Source organism: Oncorhynchus mykiss, chromosome 5 (genome assembly GCF_057628025.1).
Source record: "Oncorhynchus mykiss isolate SJ-2025 chromosome 5, ASM5762802v1, whole genome shotgun sequence".
Lineage (NCBI taxonomy): Eukaryota > Metazoa > Chordata > Actinopteri > Salmoniformes > Salmonidae > Oncorhynchus > Oncorhynchus mykiss.
In genome coordinates this window covers 63,309,691-63,336,114 of record NC_143026.1, presented here as the reverse complement: position 1 = coordinate 63,336,114, position 26,424 = coordinate 63,309,691, and the positions used below count along the sequence as shown (strand labels likewise).

Genomic DNA, 26,424 nt, shown 5'->3' with positions numbered 1-26,424 from the left:
TCTCTCTCCCTGCCACCCTCCCTTTTCTCATTCTCTCTTTCTCCCTGCCACCCTCCCTTTTCTCATTCTCCCTGCCACCCTCCCTTTTCTCATTCTCTCCTTCTCCCTGCCACCCTCCCTTTTCTCATTCTCTCTTTCTCCCTGCCACCCTCCCTTTTCTCATTCTCTCTCTCCCTGCCACCCTCCCTTTTCTCATTCTCCTTGCCACCCTCCCTTTTCTCATTCTCTCTTTCTCCCTGCCACCCTCCCTTTTCTCATTCTCTCTTTCTCCCTGCCACCCTCCCTTTTCTCATTCTCTCTTTCTCCCTGCCACCCTCCCTTTTCTCATTCTCTCTTTCTCCCTGCCACCCTCCCTTTTCTCCTTCTCCCTGCCACCCTCCCTTTTCTCATTCTCTCCTTCTCCCTGCCACCCTCCCTTTTCTCATTCTCTCTCTCCCTGCCACCCTCCCTTTTCTCATTCTCTCTCTCCCTGCCACCCTCCCTTTTCTCATTCTCTCTCTCCCTGCCACCCTCCCTTTTCTCATTCTCCCTGCCACCCTCCCTTTTCTCATTCTCCCTGCCACCCTCCCTTTTCTCATTCTCTCCTTCTCCCTGCCACCCTCCCTTTTCTCATTCTCTCTCTCCCTGCCACCCTCCCTTTTCTCATTCTCTCTCTCCCTGCCACCCTCCCTTTTCTCATTCTCTCTCTCCCTGCCACCCTCCCTTTTCTCATTCTCCCTGCCACCCTCCCTTTTCTCATTCTCCCTGCCACCCTCCCTTTTCTCATTCTCTTTCTCCCTCCCACCCATTCTCTTGTTCTACTGCGTTGAAAGCCTGAACACCCTGCTGAATGAAGCTTTGGGTCGAATATAAACCAGACTCAGCAGTGTTCTGTCAAGGGTAGCTAAAGAAGACAGGAACTATCCAGAATTTAAACATTCATAAGAACAAAAGCTCCCATCTCAGAAAATGTTGGGCAGCTGTGTCCCTCATTCCACCCTGCCCAGGGGACTGGGAACGGCTAGCTAGCTCTGCCCAGAATGGATGTACTGCTGTTGGCAAAGACAGTGTCCCTCTCCCTGTCTGCGGGTCTCTTAACCCTGCACACGATCAGCAGGCCACAGTAAACCAGAGACTGTATGAAAAACCAGATCAGAGAAGACATCCTTTTTCACTCCCGTAATTCAATTGAAGCAGGCCTATCTGCAGCTCCGCGCCCACCCACACCCAGATCCCCGCAGCCCACCTCCTCACCCCTCACACCCTCTCACTTCAAACACAATAAATCAAGTGCTTGTTACACCTAATTTGACTTTAATGGTCTGCAACCATTACAGACGATACATCATCCCTCTTTCTGAGTTTCCACCCTCCTTCCCTCCTCCTCAGTCTCCATTATTACTTTGGAACCACCTATAAATAAACCCCTCAGCTCAGCCGCCCCTCAGTCACACAGAGAAATTGAGCTTTACAGCAGAGCTGCTGCCAATGTGGCAACGACCAGGAGGCAAGCCAGAGGAATAACAATCAGGCCTTTGCTGCAGTCGAGACAGATGGACAAGACAGACTGATGGACAGGCAGGCAAAGCTGTCTGGGACAGCAGTGTTACGCAGGTCGACTGGCTCTGACACAGAGAGAGAGAGACAGAACTAGCCCAGCCGATTACACTGACAACACTCCACTCTAAACAACATCTATCATTGCCATCACATATCCCTCCCATCCTCGAAGATAGTTGCTATGACAATAACAGTTCCGGTGGTCAGGACTGTACAATGCTGGTCCGACCAATCAGAATCCATTCTCCAAGACTGTTTTGATCAGGGGGACTGGAATATGTTCTGGGTCGCCGTGGATTGATGTCAGTCTTGTCGGGAAACTGAAGGAGAGAGATGCTGCTGATAAACATGGAAAGTTGACCGGGGACAATTGCATAGTTAAACAGTACAACTACGACATACGCAGATCGATCAAGATGGCGAAACAAAGGTATAGGGGAAAAGTGGAGGAGCAAATCAGCGGGTCAGGCATGAGGCGTATGTGGCAGGGACTTCTAACGATCACGGATTACAAAAAGATCGCCAGGCACGTTGCGGACAACAACACCACCCTACTGGACGAGCTTAACATCTTTTTCTCATGCTTCGAGCAAAACGACTCTTCACTGCTGAGAGAGAGAGCCCCTGAGGACAATGAGGGCTACGTACTGACGGTCTCCACGGAGGACGTCTGGAAGTCACTGAAACATGTCAACCCTCACAAGACTGCTGGCCAAGAAGGTCATCAGGGACCCCAGCCACAGACTGGTGGAAGCGGGGAGAACACACAGTATAGGAGCATCATGGTAAAAACTGAAAGACTGGCCAATAGCTTCTACCCCCAGATCATCAGGCTGCTGAATAACCACCCTAGTCATCAAAATGTTTACACTTTAGTCATTTAGCAAACACTCTTATCCAGAGCGACTTCCAGGAGCAATTAGGGTTAAATGTCTTGCTCAAGGGGACAGAGATTTGTTTCACCTAGCCAACTCGGTGATTCAAACCAGTGACCTTTCAGTTACTGGCCCAACACTCTTAACCGCTACGCTACCTGCCGCCCCACTACCTGCTCCCCCTGTCCCCCAAGACCCCCCCGTTGCTCCCCCTACGGAAATGTTTTCCTCGCCCTCAACTCAATCTTCCTTGCCCCCACCCCAATGGTCATTTATCATGTTACAGTTGTAAATACAACATATTATTATTATTATTATTATTTCATTCACTTCCCTTTGACCTGCACTGTTGTAACGGAGCTTAAGGTTTTCACTGTACCCTGCATTTATATCTGTAACCCTGTGCATGTAACTAATAAACTCTCCAAATCTTATAATAATACATAAAACAATGGATGCATATGTAAAATATAAATCACGCACTACATAATGCAACCTATCGCTATGCATTATGAAGGGAGTTATTGGTGTTTGGTAAATGAACCACTCATCAGCATGGTTATGTGAGTGGCTGTTTCCCTGCAGTATACCTAAAGCCCAGAGGTAAGGACTATAAAAGCAGTGTAATCTGTTACTGGCATGGCTTCATATAGCTTCATTAACAGCATTATCCTGCACAGGCAGCAAACAACCAGGGGAGATAAGTGAGACTGGAGCTCTCTCTCCAGGGTAATTCTCTACTCTATGAGGCTCACGTCTGGAAGGCAGTGGCACTACAGGACTCATTACAATGAGTGTGTTAGAAAGAGTGGCAATTAGGTTTACCATAGGGGACATGGACAATGTTGAGACAACACTACTCTGAGGCTGAAAGACTGACACTAGTGAATGTGAGGATAATGGATAAACCAATCTCACTAGTCAAGTTCATTACATGCTAATGCAGACTAAATGAATACAGCATGGCAAGTAATGCATATCAATGGGCTGTCAGCTACACTATATATACAAAAGTATGTTGACACCCCTTAGTGGATCCGGCTTTTTCAGTCACACTCGTTGCTGACTGGTGTATAAATATGAGCACACAGCCATGCAATCTCCTTAGACAAACATTGGCAGTAGAATGGCCTTACTGAAGAGTTCAGTGACTTTCAACGTGGCACCATCATAGGATGCTACCTTTCCAACAAGTCAGTTCATCAAATGTCTGCCCTGCTAGAGCTGCCCCGGTCAACTGTAAGTGCTGTTATTGTGAACGTCTAGGAGCAACAAGGGCTCAGCCGTGCAGTGGTAGGCCACACAAGCTCACAGAACGGGACCACTGAAATGCGTAAAAATCGTCTGTCCTCGGCTGCATCCCTCACTATCGAGTTCCAAACTGACTCTGGAAGCAACTTCAGCACAATAACTGTTTGTCGGGAGCTTCATGAAATGAGTTTCCATGCCTGAGCAGCCGCACACAAGCCTAAGATCACCATGTGCAATGCCAAGCGTCGGCTGGAGTGGTGTAAAGCTTGCCGCAACTGGACTCTGGAAACGCATTCTCTGAAGTGATGAATCACGCTTCACCATCTGGCAGTACGATGGACGAATCTGGGTTTGGCGCTACCTGCCCCAATGCATAATGCCTTTTCTTGTTTCAGCATGACAATGCCCTCTTGCACAAAGCGAGGTCTATACAGAAATGTTTGTCAAGATTGGTGTGGAATAACTTGATTGGCCTGCACAGAGCTCTGACCTCAACCCCTTCGAACACCTTTGGGATGAATTGGAACGCCGACTGCAAGCCAGGCCTAATCACCAAACATCAGTGCCCGACCTCACTAATGCTTGTGGCTGAATGGAAGCAAGTCCCCGCAGCAATATTCCAACATCTAGTGGAAAGCCTTCCCAGAAGAGTGGAGACTGTTGTAGAAGCAAAGGGGGGACCAACTCCATATTAATGACCATGATTTGGGAATGAGATGTTCGACCAGCAGGTGTCCACATGCTTTCGGGCATGTAGTGTATCAGGCCAGTAGCGGTGACAGAGACAGACCAACCTCATATGTTTCATGCCAAGCTAATAAATACAAAGGAATACAAATAGAATGTCTGTTGGTAATGCATATGAATGAGCCATAGCTATCAAGGCTGGTGACAGTGTGACAGGCCATCAGGACATAAAGACCAGACACAGGGGTGTGACAGTGACAGGGAGGGTAGAAATCTCCCCAGCATCCATACATTAAGCCTGTAATATCCCCATTGTGTTATATCCAACACCATGTAATTGACCATGTTCCTCACTGACTGCATGGTGCCAGTATGTGTCAGTCAGTGTGTGTGTGCGCGCATTTGTGTTAGTGTGTGTCTCTGCGTGTGTGTCTATGTGCAGCGTATGTTCGCGCAAGTATGTGTGAGGAGAAGCCCCTTCAAAACACCTATTTTGGCAGTGCTAAGCTGTCTCCTGCTCTATAGATGGAGGAACAAGCCCTCTCTGTGTGGACTATGAGGACATGTGGCTGAGTGCAACCTGCTGTGTTGCCCACCGCCAGGTACCATTGTCATGGTGTTATGTAATGGACTGATTAACTAACAGGGCCGATTTACAAGTGACGAAATGACATTAGGATGGCAGCAGGGACATGGTCAGCATAACAACACTGAATTAAACATGAATAGCTGACTCAACCACAGAAACCGTCATTATAATTCAATCAGGCTTCTTGTAAATGAGAACTTGTTCTCAACTGGCCTACCTGGTTAAATAAAGGTGAAATAAAAAATAAAACATGTACTAAAAGCAATGCTCAAAGATCAATGTATGCAAATTGTCTTTAGAGAAACCATTTGATATTCATATATTCATTCATTATAATGTAAATGATAGAAAACATTATCCTAGGGGATTTGCTCATGCAACACCTCTATAGCCCTACCTACGCACTGTAGCCTATGCATCCTCTGTGTCAAGTCACAATAGGGAGCCAAAGGTTTGTGGACACACGTTAATCTTATCCATCATCATCTTTCATTCCGACACAGAGTGTAGGTAATTACAAATCAGCCTGGAACTTTGTCTTCTGTCTTAGACAGACAAGGGATCTCCGGCAGGTGATTACACATCCTGCTCCTCAACAGTACCTGACAGGCAGGCAGAAAAATCAAGCACCAGCAGGTGTCATTGCAGCCTTGATTTGAGCCCCTGATCTCTTTCTCAGACACTGTCTTGTTTGCTCTCTTTTTTTCCCTCACACGCTCTCTTTCTCACTCTCTCACTCACACACACACACACACTGTGATGTGGAGGGCAGAGATAGAAATATGAGTTGGTGCGACAGGTTCCGTTATCTGTTGCATAAAAGTAAGGTGAATGAATGCAGCCGCTGGCAGGACTGCTCTGGACACCTGTCTCTACACAGAGAACCTCTCTGGATGGAAAAACTGCGTCACACCCAACTTTATGTCTACAACATAAAAACATGCACAAGAGCTCATACGCCATCAGCGATCAAAGGTCAGTTCATATTTATAAGCAGGATGTGCAAAACAGAGTTCACAAGCCATAATACAAGTTGTAAACTACTGAGGGTATTGGAGAATTTAAGTGAATTGAGAGCAGGAATAGCTGTGTTGTCCTGATTTTGTTGGTGCCTACCTGAGATAGCGCAGGGGCTCGATGGTCTCCGCCGGTTCAGTCGAGCTGTGGTTCATCTTGTCAGCCTGGGAAGATTCAGCACAGAAGAAGAAGAAGGGAAGAATAAGTTGCACTGCTTTACAGAATACACTCTTGTTCTCTCTCTAACTGCCCGCTATCTCCCACTCAGAACCTTCCTCTCTCTCTCTGGCTCCTGTTCTCTCTCTCTCTGTGATGAAACCGGCTAGCTGTTTGTATCAGTAGCCCTTCTCTAGACGAGGCAGCCAATTAAGAGGCAGGGAGACACGGGAGTAGCCAGCTTATTGGCCCAGCCTTCGGTGAGTCATAGCAGCTCAGTCAGCCAGAAAGTGGCTGAACCAACAAACCCTCTGTGGAGAAACTGGAGCAGAGTGGGGAATGACTCAAAGCTCTGCAAGTGGCACTCACACACAATAACAATGCCAATCACTTTATAGAGGAGGCAGGAAATGCATATGGATTTAGATAGAATTGTACATATTTGCTGGCATTGAGCATAATATAACATTCAATGTCATATGTACAGTATATTCTAAAATACCAGATAAATGTATTGCATTTAATTAATTTATGGTTTCATCTGCATTGCCTGAAACTTGAAATAGATGGGATTTGACATCAGGTTTAAATGTGTTTAAAGCATCAAAGAGAAGTTTTAAAAAATTTAAGGGAAATCCCCAACAGCACACAGCCACACATTATGCATGCAAGTGTATGACACACATGTTGTATAGTTAATTTGCACAACTCTTGCCAATAGCTGCCAAGCCAAGGGCTGCAGCGCCTAACTGGGTCATGTTAACAAACAATAGCTCACATTCTTCAGGAAAGGTCAGTGCTGCGCTCAACATTCTAGCCTGTTTGTTCAGCGTTCTAGCAGGCCTGCTCTATAAAGTCTGCTCATTTTATGAACAATTGAAAGGCCAGTTTTTTTGGTCCGTTTGTAGAGTGGTGAGTGACAGGACAATGGGAAGACAATCTTCTGGACACCAATTTTAAGGTCAATTTAGATTGGACTACATCCTTTTTGTTCCTCCTATTGAGTTATGTAAGCCCTTGTTAAAAAGGAACCCCAAACAGCTGTACCAGTATATTTTTTGAGAGAGAGGTGGATAAGGCGATGGAGATTCTTGGTGCAGTCTGCCATCCTGAGGTCATATGAAGACATTACAGCCAACAGTATCCAATTATCGGAAGTCTACTCTAGATGATGGAATAGAACTGTCATTTTGTTTAATTTCAGACAGCTAAATAGTCCAAATAAGGTGATAGAAATCTAGTTATTATTGTTCAGATGCAATAAATCTGAACACGAATATAGTACTGTAAGAGAGGAGGACTACAGTAGCCTAGGCCGGCCACTGAAGCTTAGCGACCCTCAGAATGTCGTCACGGTTTGTCACAATGTCGTCATAATGCAAGCGCAAACACGCCCGTGACCTTATCAATAAGTGTATCTAGTATATCACAACGTTGTCACCGCCACCTGAGAAACATCCTAACGTTCCTCAAATTGGTCGAAGAGCTTGTGACCACTCGGGGTTTATTCCCTGATGGAGCAGCAGCAAGACAAATTTTGAAGAGCAGTAAGTCAACCATACCTTTTTGAAAATGTACACAGAGAAAGTTCTGCGCGAGATGGGCTACAAGTTGGGAGCAACAATCGGCGAGGGAAGCTACTCCAAAGTGAAATTAGCCAGCTCCCAGAAACACAATTCTGAGGTGGCCATAAAAATTGTGGACCGCAAAAAGGCTCCCCACGACTTCGTCCACAAGTTTCTACCCAGGGAGCTGACACTTTTGAGGGGAGTGAGACATAACAATATTGTACATGTGCACGAATTCATTGAGGTTTGCAACGGCCGACTATACATAGTGATGGAGGCGGCAGCGACGGATCTTCTCCAAAAAATCCAAGAGGTCAATTCCATCCCCATAGCCCAAGCCAAGACCATGTTTTCCCAGATTGTCAGCGCTGTGAACTATCTCAATCAAAACAACATCGTCCATCGGGACATGAAATGTGAGAATGTGCTGCTGACTAGGGACAACCAAGTAAAGATCACAGACTTTGGTTTTGGGAGGTTTGCTAAGGGCTACCCTGAGCTGAGCAGCACCTACTGTGGTTCAGCGGCCTACGCCCCACCGGAGGTACTCCTCGGAGTTCCATACGACCCTAAGAAATATGATGTGTGGAGCTTGGGTGTGATTCTCTATGTCATGGTCACTGGGTGTATGCCGTACGACGATTCCAATGTCAGCAAACTCCCACGGGCTCAGCGCAAGGCCTTGGTCTACCCGGACGACGTCACCGTGGAAGAGCCATGCCAGCAGTTAATTGCCTATCTGATGCAGTTCAGCCCTTCTAACCGCCCGACAATCCAACAGGTGGCAGAGCAGTCTTGGTTGCAATAAGCAAGAGGCCAGGACAATGTGAGTGATTAAATCATGTGCAATTGAAAATCTCTTGACTTTCGTTTGTTCCCCATGTAGGCTAATAAAAGTTATTAGCGGTCAGCTCTTGGAAATATTGTAGGTCTAGCCTACTAATAATACTGTAATATGCTATTCACATACATGTAGCCTATTTATCACGGACAGTGATTTTATATTCTCAAACAATACAATGGTATAAGTAGACTCGGGAGACCAAAAACGCTGCAATCTAAAAGTAAAATATTCAATAGTTCGTAGGTCTGGCTACTTTGCCTAGCCTACTTTTTTTTTCTGCCATTCATAATGAACACACATGAAGCAACCCGTTCACTGATTAACTGTTAACCTGGCAACTGTCCTGTTGAAACAGAAAACGGTCTAATTCCATGGTAACAATATCTGAAGGTTCGTTTACACCTGTAAATCAAAAAGGATGACAGATGCACTGGCCGCGTTTTCTACACAGGCACACACCACACCCACAGCTTCAAAATGTCGAGCACAGAGAGACGCAGGTCTCTTACCGTGAGCCAGAAACATGCTCACAAAGCGAACCCAAGAACGCACGGCAAGTGGAAAGATACTCTGCTTTGGAGCGTCATGACCAGACGGCCAACACGTACCTCTCCAAAATGGCGAGTATTTTACGCACACCTATGAGGTCTTACTATTGATGGAAATGTGGATTCTATGCTGAATTCTAAATCATGCCTTTAGATCATTTATGAATAGACTCTTGGGCAATTTCAGTGACATATGGGAGTGGTATAACAAATATTAAATCCCTGATGACCTTTTATATGGCTTTGAAAAGGGCAGGGCAATAAGCCTGATCATGTTATAATTAAACTACAAGGTAATCTAATTAGTTAACATTTTAGTCAGGAAAAGTCATTCAAATCAACATTATACAATCTATAACAAAGCCTGGACTAAAAAGGAAAAGGGGTTAAATTGTTTATTTTTTACTTGATAGAGCAAGAAAACAATTCTAAACAAATAGGAACTTTTTTTTTTAGGGTGAGGCGCTACACGGTAAACAGTGTTAGCACCCCAGATAAAACGGAATGGTGTTAGTCGTCAAACAGCAGTAGTCAGGACAGCACACTAATGGCTGCTGCACCTGCAGCCTGGAACCAGAGATAGACAGAGGACTCATCTTTATATCTGTGCCATTATAGCATGGACAGCACCATTGAGGCCATCTCCATTTTGAAGTAGTCAATTTATTTTCTTCACGATTAGCTGATCCCTCCTGATAACCCGGTTGGACATGTCACCAGGAGGGATCAGCCAATTAAGTTGGAAGTCCCACTGAGTTGACTACATTAAAATGGTGGAAGCCCTCAATGGCGCTGTGCATGCTAATACAGCCTTTTGGCGACTTAGAGGCCTCGATCATTCTCTATGCCTGGAACGCATGCCAAGGACCCCAACCATCATGGCTCTGAGCAGGGCTCCAGAAGATGAACAGGCAAATCTCAAATGACACCCTATTCCCCATATAGTGAACTGCTTTTACCCAAAGCCCTATTAAGTAGTGCACTATATGGCAAATATGTTAGAGATGAAAGCCCATTTATCTCTCTGAAATCTCATAGTAGGGTAGGTATGGAGGGGGAGGGTGGGGGGGCAAATCTATAACAATGGGAGATTAGCCAAATTGCTTGGTGGTTACAGAAAACAATGGGATTCATATGAAAAGGACAAGCTGGGGAGTTGCTGTATGAACCAGCACTTTATTAATTAACACTTACGGTGTCTCATTGTTAACACAAACACACTTGGTTTATCCGGAGGTCTGGAACACCACACACACTGCTATCAAAACGTATTAAATCAGGGGAAAGCATGTACTCCACATTTGTTGGAGGGGGGGGAAAAATAAACAAGAGAACCTAAATTAAAAGCATTGTTTGATAATTTCCTTTCAGTTTAATTTCTATTAGGCCACTGAACTGTTGTGTAGCTCTGAACCATGTTTGGATACAGAAGCTCGACCTCATAAGACCTCATACTGACACAGCACCGTCTTATTCCTTCTGAGAGGGAGCTTTGTAAGCATGGTGCATATTTCAACACTTTCTTACCCTGTACTGCACCACCTATATAAATGCAATACCGCTGGCATTTCCACCAGATGGGCTAGCAAGCTAGCTAATTAAGGGATCTGACATAACTCATACTCTCCCTTGTAAAAGAAAACAGAAATAAAAGTATAAATGTTTCTAGGGTTTCGCATAACTACATTCTGAAAGCTGTCCAGCTTTTTAGACCAATGAATGGGCGCGCGTAGAAAACACTGGACACAAGAAAATCATCTAAAGTGGAGATCCATTGGAACTGAGGGCATAAGCATACATCTTAACTAATGACCCTATAAATATACCCAGACACAGCATGTGTCTGTAAGAAAAGTAATGTCCCACAATCTATGACTAAAAGCAAAATGGCTTCATAAAATGAAGTCCCTTTCCCCTCCCCTTTTGCATTTCAGGAAAAAAAGCACATCCTGTCTATTTTGAACATCAAGGATTTAAAACAAGAGTAGAATGAAAGGATCATTTGGGCTGCACTATTTCTTTGGAAGGCTCCATTTTTAGTTTTTTAAAAGTTTTTTTTCACCATTTACAAGAATAGTCCTCCCACAATGTGTTCTGTGTTTGTACATATTAAAAAAGTTAAGTTAGTTACTTAATCCTTTTTCAGCTTAGAAAACAAAGTCTTTCAAAATGAAACACTAAACCAACAGATGTAAAACCACCTCAACAGTAATGTTACCTTTCAAACAAACAGAGACCTCCGCAAAAGAGTCCAGTTCCAAAATAGAAGGGAGCAGAATCTTTTGACTTACAAAAAAAAAAAAATATATATTCTAACATTCAGCCATACAAAATAACCAGACACACTCCGGGCTGCTCCTCTGTTCTGCACACCGTCGGTTCAAAGACAAGGCAGTCTATTCGGTGGATAGATTTTGTTCTTCTTCCAAAAGTCTTCTTTTCTTTTTTTTTTTGCAAAGCTGAAGCTATTTTAGTATTCCTTGGATAGTCCTCTAGGCTCACACCTTGATCACACCGATAGTCATTGCGCAAATTAGTATGCAGCATCATCTGGATATGTGTGCAACAAAAATTCAACATTCACCGTCTGCTACCATTTCTGTCAAGCTGTCTATGCATACAGTTTGACGCATAAGTTAAATCCAACGTATGCACCACACAGAGCGCACTGAAACTGCCTCTGCAACGCAATGCTGCAAGGCAAACGCAGTGTTCCATTGGAAATGAATGTACTTCTGGTGTAACAAAATGCAATAAAACCGTCGGTGTGATCGAGGCATCACCCACAGTCCCTGCCACGACATCTGTCTGTCTGCAGTCTTGTGCCACCAGCCATGCCAGGCTACCACTGAGGCCAGAGAGAGACCCGGTCCTGGCTCTCCCAGGTAGAAGGGGGAGATGAAGTAAGGCGCATCATTCACAGTGGACAATGTTGACGGTCGCGTCACCTGGATAGCCAATCAGAGCCACAGACACAGCTGGACTGGGACATCCCTCCCTCTCGGTGTGAATGTGTGAAGATCAAAACTGACCAGGAAAGGAAGCGAGGCACCATAAATGTTTGAGATTGTTTAAGTCCATGCCACCCTTTTAGATGTAGCATCTCTCAGAGCCCTGTAGTCTCCCAGTACAACACCAGTGCGCCACACTAGAACTGAAGACTCACAGGAAGATAGATGGCGGAGGGAGAGAACATAAGGAGAGGTGCGTTTTAGTTTTTATTTCATTGGTCAATGGTAGATTATGTGAAATTGTTTTCCAGAGAGGAGTCCTTTGTTAAATTGATAATGAGTGACTATTATTCAGATTAATAATAAGGGTTGATAGAGGGGTGGTGTTATTTCCATGTGTTGGCTGTCTGGGAGATGGAGCGGGAGGGGATCATGTCCAGGAGGTACTCTCTCTGGCGCTCCAGGTTGGCGGAGGTGGTGGTCTTGTTCACAGACAGGCTGGGGTTCACATATGCCATGGTCACACCTGGAAGGAGACGATAACCACAGCAGTGAGTACACAGGACTGGAACCAGGGACACAAACAGGAAACTTCTCAAACACCCTCTACCATCCTTTAGCCTGTCTGCAGCCATTACAGCAAAAATCAAGGACACACATTTTTTTATTGGAATGAATGGATTCTACATTTTAAAAATACACAAATGAGTCTGATCCACCACCAGAGGAAAGGCAAAGCGAGAGAAAGGGTCAGCTAGCTAAAGCCTATCTACATCTCAGAGCAAGCATACAGTCACCCCATTGAGGTAGTAATGCACCTTCCACAACCTTTTATGACACTAGAATGTATTTTAGGTCGCCAGGGAGAGAGAGAAGAGGAGAAAGAGGGAGAGGAGAGAAAAAGAGAAGCAGGTGAGGACAGGGTCTTGTCTCTGTCCTGTAGAGGTTCATCTACCTGAGTTCCCGGTGGTCTGTTTCCTCCAGGCGTTGGGGATGGCCGAGGGGTTACTGCTGCTGCCCTTTGTCCCCTGCGCCGGGCGCATGGCATGCTTACCTGGCCTGCTGGCCAGCGTGGCCGCCGTCACAGCGTTCTGCAGCTGCTGAGAGGATGTGGGGAACGAGTGACTGACACCGCGAGACCCCACCGCCTGCTGCACACTACGGGACAGTTGACCAGGGCTCTGAGAGGGAGAGGGAGAAAATATTAAGTTTAGTAACCAATGTGTTAATATAATTAAAAAGGATGCCACTGTTTTTTTAAGGTATCAAAATGTACAGACAAGCTTCCCCTTTCGTACAAGTTAGTTGTGTGTAGTGTTGCGTCCCAGTGCTGACCTGCTTGATGGAGGAGTGGTGGCGGGCCACAGGCGTGCCTCTATGCTGCTGCTGAAGTTGGGCTCTGGCCTGCTTGTACTGCTGTGACACCAGCACGTGCTGCTGGTGCTCACTCTTCATCCCAGAGGAAGAGGAGGGTGTTTTGGAGACAGGAGAGGCGGCCTGATGGAGGATGCGCTGCTCTATCTCCTGCTCCTGCTGCAGGGCCTTGACGAAGGCCGCCTTCAGCCGGTTGGTGTGCTCTGCCTTCAGGGCCTTCTTCAGGTTGGACGACATGCAGTGGTCGCACAGGACGGGGCCGCTCTTCTCCGAGCGCCAGCGCGACGTGAAGTCAGTCTTGCACTGGGCGCAGGTGTGCGGCTCCTCGGGGACGGGGGTCTCCGGGGCAACAGACTGACCCTGCTGCTTGCCTGAGAGAAACACAGAAAAGTGACATGCCAGTATTACGTACCGTACCTTATGCCAGCAGCTTTCAAATAGAGCAAGGGAGGTAGAATGAAGAGATTAGCTACTACTACTACCACCATAAAAAGCATATAAAACTGCTGATACAAGGAATCAATATTTCTGAATGAAAGTTTTAACTCACCCCGTCCCAGTGTGTCCAGCAGGTTCTGCACCACCTCCTCCAGGCCCACCAGGTAGATGAACTCGTTGTTGGCTGCTGACGGCAAGAAGTTGAATTCAGGGGCGGGAGGTTTGGGAGGAGGGATATCCAGCAGGGTCTTCTCCAGCTGCTTACGCAGAGCCAGCTTGGCAGCCGCCTGGCGAGCAGCCGGGGACTCATTGGCCTGGACCGTAGACACACTGCTGCCCATCCCGGCCTGGGACGTCACGGACGAGCCCTTCTGAGAGCCCTGTGGAACAGAGACACATATTAGTCAAGATGAAAAGCAATGGAGAAGTAATGCTGTTGGAAGTCGAAGGGGTCTTAATGTAAAATGCTGGCCAGTACGTTTAGTGACCTGTGTTTCTGACTGTCCTGGGTGATAGTGGTCTGACCTGTGGTATGTTGACCAGGACGTTGGTGTTTGGGACGTTGGCTACCCTGATGAGGCCCTGCTGGATGATCCTCTGGCCCTGCACCTGGACGTTGGGGACCGAGGCTCTGGGGGCCAGCAGCAGGGGAGGAGGGCCCGACCCAGAGTGCTGCTGCTGCTGCTGCTGCCGCAGGGACGCGATCTGCTGGGGAGATACCGCGATGGGCTGACAACGTCACACACACACACAGGAAGATAGGGTACGGCATGGACATAAGGGAGAGGGGAGTCACACACACAGGGAGAGGGACAGAGGCAGGAGAGGGCGTGGAGAGAGAGATTGAGAGAAGATATGCAAAATATAATTGTAAAATGAATTTACTGGAAAAGACTGACAAGCGCGTGTGTTATGCATTTGGTCTATTGGTTGCAGAGAGTTCACATCCAAGGAATTTGTTTAGAAAGCAGCATAAAAATGTGAAAATATACACTGAAGATGCAGAGAATGTTAGAATTCGTATTTTTTAAAGTCAGTTAAGAACAAATACTTATTTACAATTACAGCCTACCCGGGAACAGTGGGTTAACTGCCTTGTTCAGGGGCAGAATGACAGATCTTTACCTTGTCAGCTCGTGGGTTCGATCTAGCAACCTTTCAGTTACTGGCCCAACGCTCTAACCACTAGGCTACCTGCCTTATTAATAACTGACATTGCACAAGTACCAAAGGGGCATACTCAACAGACAACAACAAAAGTATGTTTAAAAAAGGTAAGTACCAGAGTATAAGTTACCTGCGCCCCTCTGACCAGGGGTGGCATGGTGGTCTGGGAGTTCTGCTTGGACGGGACATGCTGCCCACCCCGGACTAATGGAGGAGGGATCACTGTGCCTGAGCTACGGACTGACGACACCTGGACACAAAAACAACAGGGTTTACACGCAACCCAACCACATGATGAACCCATACGATGAGGGACGATTCCCAACTCAAGAGCCACACGTGTAACTCAGACCTTTGGCTAAATCATGATTTAATGGCAATGAGATTTGCCCATGAAAGCATCACATTATCATTGTTGACATTTGCTGGCAAGTGGCCAGTCCCTGTTATGTCATATTTCAAATTGTTTTGTCAAGTCACATACAGTAAATGCTAAAAAGAGCCATTTCACATCAGCTGTAGTGTGTCACCGCTAACTGCGTGTGATTACCTCAGACAGCACAGCATGGTTGAACAGATGACACACTGACAACAAGCTAGTACAGAGAGCTTGAATGTGCTTAGTGGCTGAATGGATGCACTGGTATACTATTACAAGGAGCGTGAATGTATGGTACACAACAGCAGCAATGTATGATTGTATTGTGTAGTGGTGGTGAGCAGTAGCTGCCTGTACCTGTAGCACTCCTTTGCCTGATGTCATGCTGCCTCTGACCAGAGGTGGAGGAGTGGCTACAGAGCCAGAGGTTGGCTGGAAGAGAGAGAGACCAGACTATTCATGGCAATCTAGGGGTTTAGCGCAAACAGTGTGTGTGTGTGCGCGCGCGCATTTGTTTAGATACCTTCTGTACAGTGCTCTCCTTCTGTGTCTGGCTCTGTCGTAGTTTCTTCAGCAGCACCAGCTTGGCCTCCTGTAGTCTCAGCTCCTCCATCAACTGTTTGATGATGCACTCCCTCTCATCTGGCCTGCTCTTCTACACAAGGGAAGACAACAGGGGGTTACACACACAACTACATTAGAATGTATTTGCATCCGTGGTAGATAAAGAAACATTGTGAATAGTACAGAGGAGAGGAGTCTCTCTGTGTGTGTGTGTGTGTGTGTCGGGTCGTACCATGAGCGTGTCTGTCTTCCTGAAATGGTTCAGGCCGTTCATGACGGGGCTGGACGGCTCGTTGTCTGACAGCACTATGACGTCATTGTTTGGTGACAGGGGCTGCCTCTCTTTCTTTAAGTCACTGGGAGAAGAGAGAGAAACAAACTATTTACTTTATAAGCTAAACTCTACTAGGCAAAATGTAAACATGGAGAGCAAAACCCCCCTTGAGTGACAATCCCTCTCCTCACATAATTTGGAAATTAATTTGAGTGTGATCATACAACACTAATCACCTAGCAAATGAGAACCACTTGGGCGTGTATGCAAAAAGATACAGTAGCAAGATGGGTCCAGTAGAGGGCGGTAAATTCTAACATTTCAGTGGTCTATGAGTGAGCAGCAGTTGTGGGACACCCAAGTTGATCTGAGATCAATAGAGCCGTCATGGTGGAGTGGGAGCTCTGTTCAGAGCCCTGTCTGAATAACAAGCAGACTCCAACTCCTTACAACTGGAATATAAGAGGAGAAAATGAATGCATTCAAAACAGAGCCAAAATACGTGAGCTTCTAGGCCCGAGCTACAAGTTGCAGACTTAGGCCGGCTGTGTGATTAGTTCTGGCCTCATAGCTCCCTCTGTGGCTGTAGCTAGCTGTTGTTTCCTCTAGCCTGAGGAGGACAAAGAGGAGCAGCGGTATACAGCGTGGAGCCTGTGACGGAGAGGGGGAGTGAAAGGCCGATGGAGGAGATAGCTCGCTGGCCCCTACACAGCAGGCGTCCCGCTTGTACCCAGTGGGGGAGTGAGGCTGGGAGGTGGGTAGGTGACGCTTTGTACGGACAGTAGCTATGCCTGCGGCCCCACCCCTCCCAGCTGCTGACACCAGAGTCGCAGAGCAGAGGCCCGCAGGAGACACTGGAGGGGAGAGAGGGGTGGGGGAGGGGAACATGGCTAGGAGACAGCCTATTGTATACACCCTGACTGACTGTGTGTCTTGGGCTACGAGCTATGAGGCCAGATCTAATCACACAGCCGGCCTAAGTCTGCCACTTGCAGCTCGGCTACGGTGCAGAGGGTAGGACACAGGCATATCAACAAGGACACAGTCATCCTGGTTGGTGCAAAACATCCCAGGGCCCTGCAGTGGTAACAGGGCTGAGGCGTCGTTGTTTAGAGGGCAGGCCGAGAAAGATACAGTAGCTATGGTTTACAATCACACAATCCACAGCTGGTGATACAGAGGGCTTGTAAAGCAATGGACCAAGTAGGGCAAAAAGTAAACCAATGGATAGGACCACACACACGACCTAACCAGGAGTAACTCCTAGCCCAGGCAATGGGCAAAGCGAGGGTTATTATATATATGGTGACGAGGTGATCATCTCCACCCTAAAAGCTGATTTGACAAGCACAAACAAAAGCCAAGTACGTGGTTACATAAGATCCAGTGGCCACGGCTTCCGTTTCTACAAGCTACTAACGTTAGTTCTCTGGAATACTCAGCAGTGTTGACTCACACTTCCTCTGAAAGAGTTAACTCATGGGAGGTAGGTATTCCTACCCGTACAAACCACTATTCATGAAACTGGACATGGACAAATGTCATCAACCGTTTGCGCTAGCCTATAACAAGGTCTTTCCGGCCAAAATAAGTGTTTCTATATCTTTCTAATTCTATGACATTGGAAAGCAACGCATATTCTATTACTCGGCACCCAATTTCTGAAACAGTTGGATCAAAATGCTAGATCTCCTTTGCAAACACTAAAAGTTCGACAAAAAAAATGTGGAAACAGTAGCAGTACAGACTTAGGGTGAAGAAAAGGGCAAAGGTGACATGAGGGTGAACTACTACAATGCATAACTGCAAATCCCTTCCTTGGCGGCTATCTTCCTTGCGTACTACTGCTCTCACCTCCAGTGTATATTAATGACTCTACCAAGTGAAGAGATCACATCATGACATCAGGCATTTGGTCATGTGACACACACACACACACACACACTCAACAACGGCCCCTCCTTTCCCCAACTGCTCCTTCCAAAGTGGAAACCATGGCAACGACCGGCTGGAACCAGTTTGTGACACATAGCCTTCATTTTGTATGAAGTGAGGCAGAGTTCAGGTGCTGGAGAAAATGGAGCCCGTCAGCCAAAGCCTCAGACTTCTCAAAATGGGTGCAGGCCACCAGGAACAGAGGGAGCACAGACATGCACTTCCTGTGTGAGAAGCCCACTCGCTAGCTAACGCAGACAGCAGTTCAAACACACCTACACATAGTTGTTGCAACACACACACACACTAACAGCCTAGGCTTCAACTTGTCAAAAAATAACTTTTTCCATAACCAACCAACCCCCCCACCATCAACAACAGCACATGACCATCCATGCATACCCTCATAACTCATTTTAACCCAACCATATCTGAAGATCTGGACAAGGCCTCTCTCACATACTGCCTCAGTAGAGACATACAACTTTCAAAATTAACCAAAACCTTAACAGCTGGATAATCAATTCAGGACATTATCAACATCATCCCATATTTGCCTTTTTGGATTTACAATGTTCCACTTTTAAAATTGTATTTTGAAGGCAAACTTGCTTTCCAAGCAAATTTCCCTTTCCAGTCATAACAAAGCACTACATTCCCTAGTCACAAATGTACCATGTGCAGACTCTAAGACAACCCATCATATTGTAAACATGCACCAAAGGCCAGATGGAAAAAATAACATTTTAGAGCAATGTTCTAAAACTAAATCCAGAGAGTGGTGGTAATATTATTATTAACAAAAATAGACCACGTCTGAGGGTACCATAGTCCAGTTAGGCCTTGTTCAAATGTACAGCCAGAAAGAGTGTAGGCTTAGACCATGTGCGTAATCAGTGTTCTTCTCACCTCTTGGACGTGCTCATGTCGACAGGCCCGTCCCCGGTCTGCACCTCCACTTTGATGGTAGCCTTGACCTCGTCGGTCTTTTGGATGCTCATGCTGGCCTCCTTGGCTGCCTGCTCCATCTTCACCACATCTCCTCCCCCCACAGCCACTAGAGCTATAGGGCCGTCTGCTGCAGGTAGCTGTTCATTGTTCTCCAGCTTCACCTTCTTAATGTCCAGCTCCCCCCCGGGGCTGCCAGGGGCCACCACGTCCCTCTCCAGGGCCCGCTTCTGGCTGCGCGTCTGACGCACCGCCTCCTCCGACATCGCTCTACCTGGCGACACAGAACGAGAGACAGGGGGGTTAAAGATATGGATAAACAAACAGAGATCTGTGTCAGCGGCGGGCAGGCTGAAGTAGCATCGCACCACCCCAAGATGAGATGGAAGTTGAATACTGGCTGATAATGAGTGGTCATGCTAATGCAAACACCACTGTCGGGGAAAGATAAACAAACACTGGACCAATTCAACAGTGAGGCACTTGACCAATGAAAACTGGACAAATCTAGGCCTAAATGCTCAGAGGCACCATATCAGTGTGGATGTGTGGTAGCGGGCCGGTCAGTAATTCCTCCAGCTGTGCTGGAGAGGGGGGGCTCTCTGTCTGACTGACCTGACTGCAGCACAGGCCTGCCTCAGTGCCAGCTCCCCAGATGCTGACCCAAATCCCCCATCATTAAAGTAATAGCAGAGGATGGAGCAGGAGGGAGACACACTCAGCTTGAACATCAGCCTGACCCACAAGTATGGCACTACACCATAGATAAAGCATACACTCACACAGACATGAACATCTCACAGACGCACAGGTTATGAACTGGAACAAGAATCAGAGCTCAGTGTGTACTTGACACTGTGTGTGTGTGTTCTGGACTAGAGTTGAAGTACAGGGAAGGGGGGGTTTGGAAGACCATTAGGCCTACTCTTATCTCCTTTCAAGCCTGCTGACTCCAGTACTTCTAGTCTGCCGTCTCCCCTTAAGTAAATATAATTGCCTCATCACTCCCCTTATAGAGGTTGTAAACAATCATTGGGGCAGCCACTGTATAGACTACCTGAGTGTACACACTTCTACCATCAGATAAAGAAGGCTGACTCAAGGTCTTTCTCATCCACTGTGACATCACCAGAGCAGAGCTCCATATTACCCTTCCCAAGATTCTATGGGAGACACAAAGCCTTTCCATGAGAACTGGTTTAAACCAGTCTGAGGGTTGAGAAGAGGCTGGAGGGAGCAGGTTTTAACCCAGAGAGACCGACTGGCAGCAGGAGAGGCCACAGCCTCCTGCCACTGGGAGATTTGAGGGGGGGGGGGGGGGCAGAGATGCTGTCGCCTGCATTCCAAAACACAAATGTCTGCCAGAGAACAGGAGGCGGACAGCATCACAGACACCACTGAAAAATGTACAGAGACAACTGAAGGATGCAAAATGGCAATCAATCTATAACACCGAACCAATCACTATCAATAGTGAAGTGATCCATGTCCAAAACATGTCAACTTTATTTAGGTCTAATTGCTTAAAACATTGATTGTCAATGACACACACACACACACACACACACACACACTGAATCAATAGATTAATTCAGAGGGGGAAAAAGGAGACTTAAGAGATTCGAACGCCTAGATTTCAGTATGATCTGTATTTAATTAATTCAGGTGGTGACACAATATGCTGTAGAATAAAACATCCACCAGTGCTCTGAATCGTGTTTACCCTTTCACATCTGGAAACCATAACGTTGGCCATGTTCAATTAGTGTCATAAACTGTGCCCTATAAAATGTGCTGGCACATTAGAATCAGGGCTTTACAAACTTTGTACGCATGAAAACATCTTTGCTATGGCTCACATCAAAACAGCTCAATGGGTGAACCACACCTCGGGTTGGCCTGTCTAACAAGGAACTAATTTTCACACTTGCGTACCTTGGAGTGTGTACAAGGCCAGCCTAAACCCTCAGTCACTCAGGCTACTTTCTGCAAAATGGCTATTGTAATATCATCTTGACACAAGCACAAAAACCTGTAACTGAGTTGAGTGGATCAGTCTGAAATTCTCCAATGTTGGTTGGGACGCAGTTCAATTCCCACTTGACTTAAAGCACACATAAGAAGAAAAAAAACAGATGCTTGGACTTGGAGTTTTAGTGAGTCATTGGTAGCTGAACACACACACACACACACTTCACCCCAGGAAACCAATACCAGCCACTCCTAGCACTGATGCTTAGACTACCTAAACAGGATTCAAATTCAAACACCCCCAAACATGAGAAGTAGTACAGCTGGGCAATACATCTAATTAATGTTTCAGCGAGATATTCCAAATGCCTGTATCACAAGAATGTTACTCTGATTGTTCTCATCTCCTTCACTCTTTCTGCTGTGACTGCACCTTCCCATTCACACACCAAGCTCCTCCCCCTGCAACTCAGAACAAAGATGAAAGATCACGTCTTTCTCTCTGAGAAGTGGTTTCAACTCACTATTTGCATTTAAGGTTTGGTCGAATATTTTTATTATATTTTTTTTTAATTAAAAAAAAAAAAAAAAAAATCGCTCATATGAACTAGAGGTCGACCGGCTATGATTTTTCAACGCCGATACCAATTATTGGTGGACCAAAAAAAGCTGATACAGATTAATCGGCCGATTATAATATTAATAAATAAATAAATAAATATTATATATGGTATAATAATAAATATAATAATGACAATTACAACAATACTGAATGAATACTGAATGAACACTTATTTTAACTTAATATGATATATCATAATATGATACATCAATAAAACAAATTTAGTCTCCAATAAATAATGAACCATGTTCAATTTGGTTTAAATAATGCAAAAACAAAGTGTTGGAGAACAAAGTAAAAGTGCAATATTTGCCATGTAAATGAAAAGTTAACTTAAGTTCCTTGCTCAGAACTTGAGCACATATGAAAGCTGGTGGTTCCTTTTAACATGAGTCTTCATTATTCCCAGGTAAGATGTTTTAGGAATTCTAGGACTCTCTCTCTCTCTCTCTCTCTCTATACCATTTGTATTTCATACACCTTTGACTATTGGATGTTCTTATAGGCACTATAGTATTGCCAGCCTAATCTCGGGAGTTGATAGGATTGATAGGATGTGCATACATTTATTTTGTCCCCCTACACCAAACGCGATCACGACATGCAGGTTGAAATATCAAAACAAACTGACAATCAGATTAATTTGGGGACAGCTCAAAAAGCATTAAACATGTATGGCAATTTAGCTAGTTAGCTTGCACTTGCTAGCTAATTTGTCCTATTTAGCTAGCTCGCTGTTGCTAGCTAATTTGTCCTGGGATATAAACATTGAGTTGTTATTTTACCTGAAATGCACAATGTCCTCTACTCTGACAATTAATCTACACATAAAACGGTCAACCGAATCGTTTCTAGTCATTGCTCCTCCTTCCAGGCTTTTTCATCTTTGAACTTATATGGTGATTGGCATCTACACTTTCATCTATTCTTTCAGTGAAATACGAAACCGTTCCGTATTTTATTGAACGGGTGGCATCCCTAAGTCTACATATTGCTGTTACATTGCACAACCTTCAATGTTATGTCATAATTATGTACAATTCTGGCAAATTAATTACGGTCTTTGTTAGGAAGAAATGGTCATCACACAGTTCGCAATGAGCCAGGCAGCCCAAACTGCTGCATATACCCTGAGACTCTGCTTGCACAGAACGCAAGAGAAGTGACACAATTTCCCTAGTTAAAAGAAATTCATGTTAGGAGGCAATATTAACTAAATATGCAGGTTTAAAAATATATACTTGTGTATTGATTTTAAGAAAGGCATTGATGTTTATGGTTAGGTACAACGACAGTGCTTTTTTCACGAGTGCGCTTGTTAAATCATCACCTGATTGGCAAAGTAGGCTGTGATTCGATGATAAACTAACAAGCACCGCATCGATTATATGCAACGCATGACAAGCTAGATAAACTAGGAATATCATCAACCATGTGTAGTTAACTAGTGATTATGTTAAGATTGATTGTTTTAATGCTAAAATAGCAACTTACCTTGGCTCCTTGCTGCACTCGCGTAACAGGTGGTCAGCATGCCACGCAGTCTCCTCGTGGAGTGCAATGTAATCAGCCATAATCGGTGTCCAAAAATGCCAATTACCGATTATTATGAAAACTTGAAATCGGCCCAAATTATTCAGCCATTCCAATTAAATCGGTCGATCTCGAACATGGACACCGAAACACATTGAGACATCATTTCACTATAATGGAAGACAACTGAACCTTTCTAACTATAGTCTTTTTGTCTCAACTCTGCATGAAGAGCAGAGCAGACCCCTAAAAACAGACTATCAATGAACATTGATTCTGGAAAATGAATGTAACAGTTTAGCCACAGACCTATACTAGCTGTCTAGTCTGTGTTTTATGTACAATGAGCATAAAAAACTATTATATAACGAATTGGCACCTCGTTCTCATTCTGAGAAATAAAATATTGAAATCAAGTGGCCCATCTGAACAAAGTGGACAGGCTAGCATGCTGTTCAAACAGTTGGAGACGGACAGAAGGGTGCGTTCATAACAATTCGACTGTTCTACCATGTTAACCAGCAAATAGATCCAAGTTGGCTAGATTTTAAATATGAAAGATTATCTGGCTACTCACTAGCATGTGGAATTATGCATTACAGATTGATTATGAGACCTAACTGTGTTCATTTTCTACAGCTAATGCCTGCTACGAGATGCATGGTTCTGGTAACATTTCTAATAAGGGTATTTTCATAGACTTGAAAGCCAGACCAGTGATTATTACAAAGAGAAAGCAGATTAAACTACTTTACCATTTAGAATATGTATAATTTCAAAAGCCCTGACTTCATTAGATTATTGCTGACTGTTTGAAATGCAGCGTATTTTACCTGTAAATTGTACAACAAAAGCTTATTTAGAGACAATATAATACATTGATATATATATTGTGAATCGCCATAAATTTGAAAAATAATCAAATCAAATAGATTATTTTTAGGCCATATCGCCCAGCCCTAAGAGGAACCAGTTGGCCAGGCTGCTGAAACTGTTCAGCTCAGCTTTTTTCGCCCACTCAGCACTTGCATTGCCACAGAGCTATAGTGATTCATAATATCCCCCACATCTGCTCAATGTTTCACTAAAATCTGCCTATTTTCCAGGAAGGCAGGGCATTTTCAACTAAAACAAACAGAGGCCCGATTTAGGAAGCTCAAGCAATGATAACAGAACCAAGAGAGGTGGAGGGCACGAGAGGTGGAGGCAAGAGGGACCCTGCCTATAAAATGGTGGGGTGGAAACACTGTTGCGCTAAGAGGGACTGAGCACTGCGGCATAACAAGGACAGATGTGCCCCGTTTCTACCCATCCATGAGCACAAAGGGCATCTATCTGAAGGGGGTGGAGCATGCATGAACCACAGAGCACACAGCTCTTTACTATCATGCCCTGAGCTCACACATTCACAAACACACTTAGTGACACTGGAGGGAACTGGTGGTCGCTGAACGTCCTCCCTGAATGCAGCCAGGGACAGCAGGGCTCAAAATGGCCGCAGGGCCTGAGTGGCACAGCACAGTGTAGTGTATTACCTGCTCTTGACGTAGGTCTACATGTGAATCATAGGAGCCAGAATGGCCTCTGCAATTCCCTCCCTGCTGATGACATCCAGTAGAGTCATCTCTAAGGGAGCTATTCTTGTTTGTAGCTCAGGCATGCATGACTCATCTCATAGTAGATGGATGGTATCATGAAGATGTAACATTTGAGAGACTTATGTGCCCGTCCTCAAATGTCACGTCACACTTCACCTACCTACCACCCTGTTGAAGCTCATTTGCTATTCACCAAGCAATGTCTATCTATAGATAGGTTTCCATCCAACTGGCGACAGATTTTCATGCAAATATTCCAAAATCTGCATTAAACAATATGTGCATTTTCCCACCAAATTGACTAAAGGCTGGGCGTGATAACGTAGTGCACATAAAAATAACTTGCCGTTAAATTCCCATTTACTGAATAAAAGTTCAAATGCGTTTCCAACTTTGATGGTTGTCACAAAAATGTCTGCGTTATATAGCAAAATGTGCCCACTCAGGTCTTGGCACGTGCTCTCTAGCCAACAGCTCTCAGATACAGTGTGGGTAGGCTACCTACATGAGATTTTTATGGACAAAAGAGCCAGATTACTTTTCTTTGTCAAATGTCAGCCAAGCGTCAATCACCATTTGATTGTTATTCCAAGTTTACGTCAAGATGGTTATTATATCAATATTAACAAATAAAGGCGTTTCACTGCAATTTCTAGCATAGTTAATTTTACAGACAAAAATATCCCACCTTGTCTAGCGTATTTTGTTTTGTCGACATTAGGAACGTTTACCGACAAATTTGCTGTTTCCATCAGGCCCGTCTTGACGTAATTTATTTGCATAAAAACAGTTCGATGGAAACCTGGATTATGTGAGAAAAATCAGGAGATGTTGCATTAGACAACCTCTGGGAAAACAGACAGAGCAATAAACAGTAGAGTACAGCTAAAACGTATGTACTAAAAGGCCAAGTAGGAAAGTGAGAGTTTATCCATTCACTGCCATTCAAAGTAACGTGAGAGGGATTGACTAGGGAATAACATGGCAACAGTACTTCAACCAGTGCACTGACACGGGCTGAGAGAGTACTTTGGAAGCAGGTGATGGCAGGAAGGTACCAGGAAGGAGTGGAATGAAGAGAGTGCTTAGAGCCCATACAAGGACAGATTGATGACATTTCTTTCTGCCTCTCACTATAGGGTGTCAATCAGGAGACTGTGCTGTGAGAATTGAGCCTTGCTTTCAGTCAATGACCCTCCATTCAAGAAAACAAAAGCATTTCATCATGAAAAGACAGGAAAAAACGAGTTCAGGATTTCTTTCATTACTTGAAAATGGCCAGGAAAAACATGTTTAGTTTGAAATAGAGTGTAGATCATTCTTGCTGTGGGCAGAGGGCCAAGTATGGATCTAGAATCAATGATAGTGTCATTAGGCACCATCTGGCAACTCCAGTGAGAGTCAGTAAAATACAGTGGAATTTGGAAGACAATTTCATCTCACAAATAACCCCAATCTGTCGATCAACACCCGTAATGTAAAGGAATCAACAGGTCCGACTGAAGTAGGCTATGCATTTCAAACAAGCAAAACACCATGTGTGACATCTCAAAAGTTTGTTTGCCTCAAGTGGGGGTGGAGTGAGACAACCTGGTC

General features: G+C 45.1%; 3 protein-coding genes across 7 annotated transcripts in view; 1 reads left to right on the top strand and 2 right to left on the bottom strand.

Moving 5' to 3' along the window:
- Positions 1-6,481, bottom strand: part of LOC110524255 (yjeF N-terminal domain-containing 3) — a 159,967-nt gene extending 153,486 nt beyond the window's left edge. Inside the window, exon 1 of the mRNA XM_021603739.3 lies at positions 6,058-6,481. Within this exon, the coding sequence (XP_021459414.1) occupies positions 6,058-6,113 (56 nt within the window). The 5' untranslated portion in view covers positions 6,114-6,481. The remainder of the gene's footprint in view (positions 1-6,057) is intronic.
- Positions 6,482-7,506: 1,025 nt separating this feature from the next.
- Positions 7,507-8,538, top strand: tssk6 (testis-specific serine kinase 6). The gene has a single exon (XM_021601328.3). The coding sequence runs from the start codon at positions 7,687-7,689 to the stop codon at positions 8,488-8,490; it is 804 nt and encodes a 267-aa protein (XP_021457003.1). The 5' UTR covers positions 7,507-7,686; the 3' UTR covers positions 8,491-8,538.
- A 917-nt stretch (positions 8,539-9,455) lies between these two features.
- Positions 9,456-26,424, bottom strand: part of LOC110524254 (transcriptional repressor p66-alpha) — a 33,596-nt gene continuing 16,627 nt past the window's right edge. The window contains exons 2-11 of one of the 5 annotated variants that reach the window (XM_021603735.3): positions 19,066-19,378; positions 16,180-16,303; positions 15,907-16,038; positions 15,741-15,815; positions 15,120-15,254; positions 14,363-14,542; positions 13,950-14,217; positions 13,361-13,770; positions 12,981-13,206; positions 9,456-12,551 (exon numbers count right to left, since the gene is read on the bottom strand). In XM_021603735.3, coding sequence (XP_021459410.3) covers positions 12,412-12,551; positions 12,981-13,206; positions 13,361-13,770; positions 13,950-14,217; positions 14,363-14,542; positions 15,120-15,254; positions 15,741-15,815; positions 15,907-16,038; positions 16,180-16,303; positions 19,066-19,370 — 1,995 coding nt within the window. In that variant the 5' untranslated portion in view covers positions 19,371-19,378 and the 3' untranslated portion in view covers positions 9,456-12,411. Of the gene's footprint in view, positions 12,552-12,980; positions 13,207-13,360; positions 13,771-13,949; positions 14,218-14,362; positions 14,567-15,119; positions 15,255-15,740; positions 15,816-15,906; positions 16,039-16,179; positions 16,304-19,065; positions 19,379-26,424 lie in introns of all 5 variants that reach the window. The other 4 variants (XM_021603732.3, XM_021603733.3, XM_021603737.3 and 1 more) reach the window with 4 other exon arrangements.